This window comes from Ascaphus truei, chromosome 7 (genome assembly GCF_040206685.1).
Source record: "Ascaphus truei isolate aAscTru1 chromosome 7, aAscTru1.hap1, whole genome shotgun sequence".
Lineage (NCBI taxonomy): Eukaryota > Metazoa > Chordata > Amphibia > Anura > Ascaphidae > Ascaphus > Ascaphus truei.
Genome location: NC_134489.1, coordinates 47,522,414 through 47,534,966, shown reverse-complemented (window position 1 = coordinate 47,534,966; position 12,553 = coordinate 47,522,414). Strand labels below are relative to the sequence as shown.

The 12,553-nt window shown below is 44.2% G+C and overlaps 1 protein-coding gene across 5 annotated transcripts in view; it reads left to right on the top strand.

Moving 5' to 3' along the window:
* Positions 1–12,553, top strand: part of PAK4 (p21 (RAC1) activated kinase 4) — a 42,933-nt gene that overhangs the window by 27,729 nt on the left and 2,651 nt on the right. For all 5 annotated transcript variants that reach the window (XM_075608250.1, XM_075608251.1, XM_075608253.1 and 2 more), the window contains 7 exons: positions 3,209–3,862; positions 4,574–4,996; positions 5,581–5,714; positions 5,854–5,980; positions 6,222–6,347; positions 6,443–6,577; positions 11,735–12,553. The exon at positions 11,735–12,553 is cut by the window's right edge and continues 2,651 nt beyond it. In XM_075608250.1, coding sequence (XP_075464365.1) covers positions 3,209–3,862; positions 4,574–4,996; positions 5,581–5,714; positions 5,854–5,980; positions 6,222–6,347; positions 6,443–6,577; positions 11,735–11,890 — 1,755 coding nt within the window. In that variant the 3' untranslated portion in view covers positions 11,891–12,553. The remainder of the gene's footprint in view (positions 1–3,208; positions 3,863–4,573; positions 4,997–5,580; positions 5,715–5,853; positions 5,981–6,221; positions 6,348–6,442; positions 6,578–11,734) is intronic.

The following is a 12,553-nucleotide window of genomic DNA, read 5'->3' as shown; positions in this document are numbered from 1 at the left end:
TGTACAAACCTGAGCCAGCATCTGAAAAAAAAGACAACAGAGCATGCTGAGATCATCCAGATCTTCCACTACTAGGGAGACATTACAGTGTTTGATAACCTCCCTGATGCACTTATTCAATAAGCTTTGAAACTTTTTCCCGGTGCTGGAGGAGACTAAAATCTTCTCTTGCAAGAGAAGAGATGGCTTCTCAGCATATTTAAGAAGGGCCTCGGACAATGTGATGTGTGTATGTGTGTATATATATATATATATATATATATATATGTGTGTATATATATATATATATATATATATATATATATATATATATATATATATATCTATATATATATGTGTATATATATATATTCCTTTCTGAAAGCTGCCTATATGTCGACCACTGTGTGTGTGTGTGTGTATGTGTCTATATATATATATACACACACACACACACACACACACACACACACACACACACACAGTGGTCGACAAATCACCAAAAAATCTACTCGCCAAACAGAAAAATCTACTCGCCACCTAGTACCACACGTATGCTGCTTGGGCCAATAGGAGCTCGCCACGATGTTAAATCCACTTGCCCGGGGCGTGCAAATGTATAGGTTTGTCGAACACCAAAAAAATCTACTCGCCACACAAAAAAAAAATCTACTCGCCACCTAGTACCAAACGTGTGCTGCTTGGGCCAATATTTACTCGCCCGGGGGTCGAACACTGTATATATATATATATATATATATATCTATATCTATATCTATATACATCTATATCTATATACATCTATATCTATATACATCTATATCTATATACATCTATATCTATATACATCTATATCTATATACATCTATATATATATATATATATATATATATATATATATATATACACATCTATATACACATCTATATACACATCTATATACACAGTGTTCGACAAACCTATACATTTGCTCGCCCCTGGCGAGTGGATTTAACCCCCGGGCGAGTAAATATTAGCCCAAGCAGCACACGTTTGGTACTAGGTGGCGAGTAGATTTTTTTGTGTGGCGAGTAGATTTTTTGGTGATTTGTCAACCACTGTATATACACATCTATATACACATCTATATACACATCTATATACACATCATAAAAAGAGAAGAAAGCGCCCGATCCTAGTGTATTATATTAAGATACAAAATTTAATGTTCCATAAAACTCCAACAAATGCGCACTCACAAACATAGAAAATTTTAAAGCATGTAATGAGTAATACTCATTCGCCAGACGCTGGAAACTGCTGCTCCGCTCACACGTCCTGCTCCCACAAGTTGTATGACACCTCTGAGCTACCGTCCAGCAGGAACTCAGGGCATGTGCAGCTACTCCTATTCTCAGCCGGAAACAAACTGCGGTGAACAATGGTTCCGGATAGGAGGAAGGGAGAAGGTAGGACCAAGGGGACTAAATCACTGATGTATCACCATGAGGTGGCGTCCCAAAGTCCCAACAAACAGCGCGTCAGCGCAAGGCAGAGTCGCAGAGTCTGATTGAAAGTCCCAGATATAGAACAAGTCTGGTACAGTGACCATCACTAGTAACTAGTATCCCTACGCGTTTCTTCACACTTGGGTGATATCTATATCTGGGACTTTCAATCAGACTCTGGGAATCTGCGACGCTGCCTTGCGCTGACGCGCTGTTTGTTGTGACTTTGGGACGCCACCTCATGGTGATACATCAGTGATTTGGTCCCCTTGGTCCTACCTTCTCCCTTCCTCCTATCCGGAACCATTGTTCACCGCAGTTTGTTTCCGGGTGAGAATAGGAGTAGCTGCACATGCCCTTAGTTCCTGCTGGACGGTAGCTCAGAGGTGTCATACAACTTGTGGGAGCAGGACGTGTGAGCGGAGCAGCAGTTTCCAGCGTCTGGCGAATGAGTATTACTCATTACATGCTTTAATATTTTCTATGTTTGTGAGTGCGCATTTGTTGGAGTTTTATGGAACATTAAATTTTGTATCTTAATATAATACACTAGGATCGGGCGCTTTCTTCTCTTTTTATCTTCTAGATCCAATGGGAGGTCGTTGTTCCTTTCTGAAAGCTGCCTACATCCATACAGAGGGCTACTACCCTTCCATCTTTATAGGACATTGCCATCCAAGGGTTTTATGGACTCTGATTCACCTCATCCATTGTGGTTTTATTATCATTTTTATATTTTCCTACACTCCCCCAAGCGCACTCATTTTATTGATTATATGTTTATATATTTTTTTTTTTTTTTATATACATGCATGTTTATATGTTATATTTGAACAGTCATTGGTAATACTAGTTTATGTTATTTATTTCGTTTTATTTATTTTATATTTTTATTTCTGGTATAGTGCTAGAGCATCATTTTTTGATATATATTAGGTTTCATCATTATATATATATTTTATATCCATTTATTCCTATATATATATTCTATACATTGATTATACAGTTAGTGGGTAATATATTGCAGACAGATACTTAAAGCGCAGTCTTTTTTGTATATTTACATATATATATATATATATATATATATATATATATATACACATAAATATATATACACACATATATACTGTATATATATATATATATATATATATATATATATATATGTCGACAAATCACCAAAAAATCTACTCGCCACCTAGTACCACACGTGTGCTGCTTGCGCCAATAGGAGCTCGCCACGATGTTAAATCCACTTGCCCGGGGCGTGCAAATGTATAGGTTTGTCGAACACTGTATATATATATACACACACACACACACACACACACACACACACACACACACACACACACACACACACACACACACACACACACACACACACACACACACACACACACACACACACACACACACACCATGTTGTGACACGGTTAAAGGTACAAGCCCCTATAATCTATTTCTTATTGCCACTTTTAAACACTTTTAGCGCTCTAGTCAACATTTCCTATGACACAGCATCTCACAGCTAACGGCTTGTAATGGTTGATTCTTTGGGATAGAGCAAAGCAGCTACCATTTCCTCCATAGCAAAATATGTTCAGTATTTAATGCATATAATATGTACTGGAAGTGAAATATTTCTGTAATGTAAATTATATTGGCACCATCTTTCATCACATTGTACTATGCTGCACATAAGAAAACCATAGTAATATTCTGGTGTCGGTCCTCAGACTATTGTGCGTGGGAACAAGCTGTCCCGGGATGGGTCCCTGACGTGGCTGCTGGACGAGTTTGATACGATGTCTGTGTGCCGCTCCAACTCTCTGCGCAGGGAGAGCCCCCCATCTCACTCCCGGCAGGAGCAGCTGCCCCAGGAGAATGGTGTGAGTGAGGGCCGGTTCAGACAACCACATGAAGACGGGGGCAGAGGGAAGGAGAGAAGCAGGACAGAGCATCATGGGAGGGAGAGGCCCAGGGAAGAACATAGGGCTGCCCCCCAGCAACCACGTGGGCAGGAACCCAGTGGCAAGCACAGACCGCCCCCGCCGGACTACCCTAAACTCCCCGAGAACAGAGCCCCCCGATCCCAGGACCGGCCAGACAGCAGGAGAGACTACCCAGCGTCTGACCGCAATTACAGCGAGCCGGCCGACCACGTGGTGAGAAGGGAGAAAGGCGAAGAGAGAAGACCCAAATCATCGTATACCGGGGGGGAAACCAGCCCGCAATCACCGAGAGACAAGAGGCCACTTTCGGGGCCAAACATCCGCACCCCCAGCAATCCTGCTGCTGAGGGGGCAGTGAAGCCAACGCAGCAGGCAGGACGACCATTCAACACCTACCCTCGGGCGGACACAGACCCCAGCAGAGGGCCAGCTCTCCAGGTAACATTGGGGAGGAGAGGGAGTCTGAGCTTGGGGTGCAGTGTCGAGAGAGCAAGGGGGATGAGAATTTGCTTCTCAAGATGTTCTTGGGGAGTGGAACTAGAAATACAGAAATTGACTGAAGGACAACCCAGTCTTATGCGTCTCCGCATTTGATCCCACTAATTTTTGTGTTTTATTAGCTGTTTTCATGCAGTTAATACTCTGCCTCACTTAAGCCTGTGCTGCCATGGGGTACGGTACTAATACTAGGGTGCTACTTACCCCACTTCTATCTTTATATGTTAAGGTATTAATACTAGGGCCCTACTCCACTTGTCTCTTTAGGCAGCGATTTTTAGTGACCGCGTATGCGCGACATCGTGCACCGCGAGTACAAATGTGTGTTCCTCAATGAGGCTGCCCATAGTGCGCACAAGCGCTGCAGAGCGACCGTGCAGGCAATTTTTGAAAATACAAATTAATTAGTTTTTTTCGCGCTACGGCCACGTCATGTGAGCGGTTCAGCCAATGAGGGAGAACCAGCCTGGTGACGCATCCGTCACGCCTACCCATCACCTTCCAATCGCCTCCAGCCTCAGTGCATGTTTCGCTCGAGCGACAGGCCCACGTGACGTCATGCCCGCCGCGCCACGCCGCAGCTATAATGGCGGCCTTATTTGGTAGGGTAATATTACTAGGGCCCACCTCACTATGCTCTTCTCTTTTTAGGCGGTGGACTCTCGCTCAGCCAAACCACATGATCCTAAAATCCCCATGAACAGTGTCTCTTCCCGAAACCAGCAAAGCCAAGCCAAACCCAAGCCCCCTGAGAAACCCCCTCCCACAAGCCTCCCCCCGCACAGCTCGGACCCGCAGCTATCCCGCCCCCTGCAGACACAGCCCCCGCCCCCTGCCCAGCCACGTTCCCCGCAGAGGGAGCCACAGCGGGTCTCCCATGAGCAGTTCCGGGCTGCTCTGCAGATGGTGGTGGATCCGGGTGACCCCAGGACCTACTTAGACAACTTCATAAAGATTGGCGAGGGCTCAACAGGCATCGTGTGCATTGCCACTATCCGGAGTAGTGGCAAGTTGGTGGCCGTCAAAAAGATGGACCTACGCAAGCAGCAGAGGAGGGAACTTCTGTTCAATGAGGTGAGATCACCTCTTTATAACTGTAAAAGGATGAATATAGGGACAGAGACATAAGGGACATCAAATCCACTATGATTGGCTTTTCAACTGCAGGGATGGCACACTGATAGCAGAGGCTCGTAACCCACCGAGTTTATTTGACACTGCACTGTGACAAACATGAACATAAGTCCCTTCTGTCATTGTATCGCTGCAAAATAATAGTGACACAGCAGAAAGGACCTAAAGCTTATACAGTCTGTGTCTCCTACCACCTAATGGCACAAATAGAAGGGACATATAACTTACATTTTGTCTGTCCCTTCCACTGCAGAGCAACAAAGACAGAATAGACCAATGCCCCACCCTCCTACCCCACAATGACAGGAAAAATCTGTGGTTCATAGAGTCACTCCCTCCCACTGTAGGGTGCTATAGGAAGAAGAGGCGATTACACGTCTTTCACTGCATGATTTCTTAGTTTGGCAGCTGTGGCGTCACAGTGTCCCCTTGTGCTGTGGTACAGAACTGCGCCACTTGTCTCTCTTCGTCTGGGACGGTCTAGCTGTGGTTGTGATGTCGGCTCATTTCCATGTGTGTTGCAGGTGGTGATAATGAGGGATTATCAGCATGAGAATGTGGTAGAGATGTACAACAGCTACCTGGTGGGGGATGAACTGTGGGTCGTTATGGAGTTCCTTGAAGGGGGGGCCCTGACTGATATTGTAACGCACACCAGGTAATGAACAATACAGTGCTGCAGTGTGTCCTTGCTTGAAGAGCTTGCAGTTGAACTGTTGGGATCACCCATGTATCCCGTCAGGATCCTCTGTGTTTTGTTTCCTGTCTCCCTAAGTTAGTTTCCTGTATGTTCCTAGGATGAATGAGGAGCAGATTGCTGCCGTCTGCTTGTCTGTGCTGAAGGCTCTGTCCGTGCTTCACGCTCAGGGTGTCATACATCGTGACATAAAGAGTGACTCCATACTGCTGACACATGATGGCCGGGTATATTGTATAGTGCTTTGCTTTTTTCTCTCTACATAGCTTTTTCTCTGTCTAAGTATCCCTTTCCCTGTGTCTCTCTCTTACTCGTTCGTTCTTGCATTCTCTGTTTCACATCTTTTTTTACAATGTGCTTTTCTCCGTGTCATTTTCTCTCATCACTCTCCCTTTCTTTCCTGTTCTTTCTCTGTCTCTCTGTCTTAGTCTCACACACACTCTTGCTTCCTTTCTCTTCTCTCTGTAGGTGAAGCTCTCAGACTTTGGGTTCTGCGCCCAGGTGAATAAGGAGGTCCAACGCCGTAAATCATTGGTGGGGACTCCGTATTGGATGGCTCCTGAGCTCATCTCCAGGTTACCGTACGGTCCAGAGGTGAGACTGCGCTGAGCATCTCTGCAGGGGGGTTATACACTTTCCGACCCACACACTCTTTATCAGATGCTGAACTCTTGATCCTTCCCTTCCAGGTGGATATCTGGTCCCTTGGCGTTATGGTGATAGAGATGGTGGATGGGGAGCCCCCATATTTTAATGAACCCCCTCTTAAGGCAATGAAGATGATTCGGGACAACCTTCCACCCAAGCTTAAGAATGCACAGAAGGTGAGAGAAGCAGATCCTCGTACACACAGGAGGTTATTTACTAAACTGTGATGGCCATTAGCGACCATTAAAGTAATTCCCTAAATTGGTTAGTAATTAAACTGAGATAGCTGCTAGCCATTGGAAACAGCCATTCAGTGCAGGCATAATTTATTAAGCAGTTGCCAATTCAATCATTTAACTGTCACATTAAATGTTTTAAGTGTGTCTTCATCCTGCTGTTTTGTTTGGGTGAATTTTTTTTCTATTTATCCGATTTATGATAAGTGCACTTGCAAAAATAATTATTCGGATTTTATTTCAGGTGTGCCTGCCTTGTGCTATTTTTTTTTAAATTGATCATCAGCAAGTGTGACCACCTCTATAAAAGCCAAAGTTTTAGCAGTTTGCTGGTCTGGAGCATTCAGGTGTGTGTTAACACAATGCCAAGGAGGAAAGACATCAGCAATGATCTTAGAGAAGCAATTGTTGCTGCCCATCAATCTGGGAAGGGTTATAAGGCCATTTCCAAACAATTTAAAGTCCATCATTCTACAGTGAGAAAGATTATTCAAAAGTGGAAAACATTCAAGACAGTTGCCAATCTTCCCAGGAGTGGACGTCCCAGCAAATTCACCCCAAGGTCAGACCGTACAATGCTCAGAGAAATTGCAAAAAACCCAAGAGTTACATCTCAGACTCTACAGGCCTCAGTTAGCAGGTTAAATGTTAAAGTTCATGACAGTACAATTAGAAAAAGACTGACAGCAGACCAGCAAACTGCTAAAACTTCGGCTTTTATAGAGGTGGTCACACTTGATAAATTAATCAAGGGCATTTGATTAGCAGCACCTGTCTGCTACTTAGCATCTTAATTCCTATGGAAGCAGTAAGGGTGTACGTAGTTTTTCACACATAGCTTCTCCATTTTGGCTTTATTTTTGTTAAATCATGACACGGTGTAATATGTCGTGTTGTTGTTCATTCGAGGTTGTATTTACCTAATTTTAAGACCTGCTAAGGAACAGATGATAGTTATTATGTCCAGATATGTAAAACCATAGAACTCAAAGAGGGTGTACTTTCTTTTTCACACAACTGTATATCTATATCCAGTGGTTGACAAATCACCAAAAAATATACTCGCCACACAAAAAAATATACTCGCCACCTAGTACCAAACGTGTGCTGCTTGGGCCAATATTTACTCGCCCGGGGGTTAAATCCACTCGCCCGGGGTGAGCAAATGTATAGGTTTGTCGAACACTGTCTATATCAAATCGGCTTAATTGGCATGATGAAAGAACATTTTTCAGTATTGCCAAAGCATGAATAATAAGGGGTAGGGTACAATTATTATACAGTATCTGAATAATAGGGGATAGGGTATAATGGTTACACAGTACATGAATTATAGGGGTTAGGGCATCGGTGCGCAAACTGGATTTTGCTGGTGGGCGCGGGCGGTTACAGGGGCCTTGCGCTCTTCCCCACGGCATTTAAATTAAATGCCGGGTGAGGCCTCTGTAACTTACTTGCCAGCTTGGTCTTCGGCAACGCAGCGTCAAATGACACCATGGGGTCATGGCTTGATGTCACATGTCCCCCGCACACCGTAAAGGAAGGCAGTAGTTTGTCCACCCCTGGGGTAGGATATAATGATTGCACGTAACATGGGTAACAGTTACACACAGGGATGTGGGGGTTAGTAGGCATCTCTCAGCCTGTGGCAGGTGCTGATATAGTGTGCAGCCAGTTCTGCTGTGGTTTCATCTTGTCCCAGCAAGGTCGCTATTTTTTTGGTTCTCTTCTATATTTTTAAAGTTCTGGTTGAGAGCTGTGAGTTTCTCCAGGTGGGCACTCCTCACTTCAGAGTATTGTGTGCAACGCAGCAGGAAGTGTGTTTCATCTTCTACCTCTCCTAGCTCACATCGCTGGCACAGTCTCATCTCCCGGGGTTTCCAGTTCTGTCTGTCTGCCTGTTTCTATTTCCAGGCTGTGGGCACTCATTCTGTACTGGCCCAAGGTCTATCTCTGCTTTGGGTCTTTTACCTTCAGTAGATAGGATGCCAGAGTGTATTCTCTCTGTAGGCTGTGGTAGGTCTCTCGCTTCTTTGAGCGCTGGATATCATTTTCCCACATAGTCACATACTTCTTCATTTCGCTGGCGATTGAGTTGATTTGTTTTTTTGGCAGGTTGTTGATCTGTGCGGGGTTTTGTTCTTGGAGTGAGAGGACACGTTGTTTGATGGCACAGGGTTTAGTGAGGAGGTCCTGGTTATTCATTGATATCTAGCAGTAAGACTGGATGGCTGTTGTTTAGTTGGGCCCAGAATGTCTGTGCTCTCTTCTTCAGTGAGCAGTAGAGGAAAGCGGCCCCGCTCAGCCCGGCATGCATTGTTTGATGTGCTCCTGTGTACTTGGAGCAGGTGTTTGCAGAATTCCAGATGCAGTATTTCGGTTGGGCTGGTATCCCATTTTGTGGAGTCTGGGTATGTCACAGGACCCCACACCTCGCTGCCATACAGAAAGATGGGTTTGATGATGCTGCTGAATATTTTCATCCAGATTCTTATTGGTGGTTTGAGGTGGTACATCTGTTTCCTTATTGCATAAAATGCTCCGCTGGCCTTCTCCTTTAGTTATTTTATGGCCAGGTTTCAATTTCCCTGATGAGCTGATTGTTAGACCAAGGTATGTGTAGCACGCTGTCTGCTCCAGTGCATTGTCATTCAGTTTGAATTGCAATATGGTTGGATGTTTTTAGATTTTTTTTCTGGAATACCATTATTCTGGGTTTTTCTAGGTTCACAGAGTGCCCAGGTCTGGCTGAATTTTTCTGGTATTGCCAGTTTCTGTTGGAGGTCTTGTTCTGTTGGAGACAGCAGGAGCAGGTCGTCTGCGTATTGTAGAGACTTAATCTCTGTTCCAGCCAAGTTGAGCCCAGGCGTTAAGGAGGATTCTAGGGCTGCTGCAAGCTCATTGATGAATATGTTAAAAAGTGTGGGACTTAGTCTGCAGCCCTGTCTAACTCCACGTCCTTGATGGAAGAAATCTGTCCTTTTGTTATTAACTTTCACTCAGCATTTGTTTTCAGAGTACATACTTTTGATGGTGTCGTATGTTCTCCCCCCTATTCCGCTTTCTAGTATTTTCAGCAATAGACCTGGATGCCAGATGGAGTCGAAGGCCTTTTTAAAGTCCACAAAGCAAGCAAAGATTTTGCTCTTTTTGGCGTTGTGGACTTGCTTATTGATCAGGCTGTGTAGGGTGTAGATGTGATCCGTGGTGCGGTGGTTTGGCAGGAAGCCTGTCTGGCTCTTACTCAGTACACTCTGCTCTGTCAGGAATGAGAGGATTCTGCTGTACAAGATGCTGTTGAACAGTTTCCCCAGGGTGCTGCTGACAGAGATGCCTCTGTAATTGGATGGGTCCAGTCTGTTTCCTTTTTTGTGGATAGGGGTTATCAGTCCTTCGTTCCACCGTTCAGGGAAGTAGCCAGTAGTAAGGACCAGGTTGAACATTTTTAGTAGAGCTTCTTGTATAAATGCATTTCTGTACTTCAGCATCTCATGTAGAAGGCCATCTGGTCCACTGGCTTTCTTGGTTTTTATTCATTTTCTTTTTTCTTTTATTTCCTGGATTGTGATTGGTATGTCCAGGGGGGTTTGGTTATCTTTTATAATGTTCTCCAGTGATGTTTGTTTGGTGAGAATTTGTTTTTGTTCTTTCTATCTCTCTCTTTATCTCTCTCTTTATTTCTCTCTCTCTTTATTTCTCTCTCTTTCTTTCTCTCTCTCTCTGACTCTTTTTCTCTCTGACTCTTTCTCACTCTCTCACTCTCTTTCTCTCAGACTCTCTTTCTCTCTCGTTCTCTCTCGTTCTCTCTCGTTCTCTCTCTCCCTCTCCCTCTACCACACGCCTAAGCAATGGATACAGAGAAATAGTGAGTTATAATACAACAGAAATCTAGCACAAGGTAAAGGTCTCAATGGGGACTGTAACAGGGACTTATCACTGTTTGAGATAAACTACCTCTAAATCCAGCAGTGTGCTGGTTAATTGCACACAGGCAATCAACCACACTTCACCTGGCTGATTAGGAGTATTAGAAAAAGCCTGATGTGAGAAACAGGAGAGATCCCTTATCTCACATTTGGGCTGAAATAAGGAGAAAGAGGACGGCAGAGATTTCCTTAGCCCACAACTGGGCTGACCAGAGGAAAATATGATGTCTTGAGGCACACAGAAGGACTGTATGCTGACAGCAAGACAAGGGGACAATACCTCTCTATACCTGGACACAGAGTGCCATAGCACACACGGATGCTGCCCCAGGAGAACAGAGAGGCTTTCCCCTACAGCTACAACAGAAACTGATGAGACATTCTTGTTGGACTGTTGTGTGTATTTAGTGTGGTAACAAGCTTAGCTACCCACCCAGTAAGAAAGGGCTGGAGTAAAGGTTTAGTTAATTTCCAAAGTGGAGTAGACCTTTATTTATTTATTTTTTGTATGTTTTTCCTTTTTAAAGGAACAGGCACAATAAAGCTAGGATTTAATTTCACCCTAATCAGTCTCCATTAAATGTACCTCTGCACACATGTCTTGCAGGGATAAAGATGCTTAAAGGAGCAGTTCTGCCTAGGTATTTTGTCTCTTATAAGTGGAAAGCAGGGTGTCTCTGGAGCTGAATCTGGTTAATTTCAACTCCGGAAACCCCCTGCTGCTACCCAAGATACTTACCTCCGTAGTTGCTGCTGGTAGCATGCCTGACTGGGTAAACAATATGGAGGCTTAAATCTCCCTCAGGACGGGTGCCGCTTCCTATTGGCCTGCATGACGTGGAGGATTTAAACTTCATGGTGCACCAGTAGTATTTACTGAGGTAAGTGTCTTTGAAGCAGGGAAATTAACGTGGTTAGCTCTGCATACTCCCTGCCTCCTCTGGCCAGACAAACCGCCCCCTGGTTCCGATTCTGTTAATAAAAAACAAATGCTCAAAAATGGGTTATTGCCACTTTAAACTGGTAGCATACTGTACTTGCACTTATATGGCTTCTAGGAGAGGCAAAGTATATGTAATTGAAAGCGTTAAACTCTGTCTAGGTATTGGAGTCTGCGATGCTGTTTTTAATTGTTATTACAGCTTTCTAATCCAGAGTTGTCTCTGTGCAGGTGTCTCCATTACTAAAGGGATTTCTAGACCGCCTTCTGGTGAGGGACCACAGCCAACGAGCCGCTGCTAATGAGCTTCTGAATCACCCCTTCCTAGGAAAGGCAGGACCCCCATCCTGCATCGTTCCACTGATGCGACAGAACCGTATGAGATGAGGAGAGATTGAGCCAGGCTGTTGAATCTGCCCCTTGCTTAGATCACCAAAGACTGAAAACAGGAGTAGGGAAAATGACTTCTTAGCCAAACCCATCTACTGAGGTCCAGTGCTGTACCAGGTTTCCTGGAAAGAAACTACTGAGCTACTCTTTGGAAAACATCTCCAAAATCAACCTCTCACCTCGCCCTATGATCTCTTTGAAGTTACATATACAGCATATTTTTCTCCATTGGAGCATTTAGAAGGTAAACCTAAAACATCTCACCTGCCTTAGTGTTCAGGCCATTTATTTTTTATAAATCCAGAACATCTGTCTTTGTTGCTAGAACAGCGAGAAGATAAACTGACAGAATTCCAGACTTTAGCTGTCTGGGTTTAGACAGAGCTATTCGTCCACTGTTTGGATAAACTTGATCATCTTTTTTGTTCTCTGCAGAGCACTTGGATAAACACAGGACTTGCCCCTGTTAATTCCCTGGGTGCTTAGTTATAAATGGGAAAGAAATATGGGACTTTACACTGGAAAACAAACAGTGGAACTCACAGCTCTGGCAAGGATATGGCTGTGAACTCATTCTATCTCCTCAGTGCTAGTGGGAAGTGAACCCTGTCCCAGTTATTGTTTGGAGATATTACAATCTATCATTACAGGGAGCTGTGT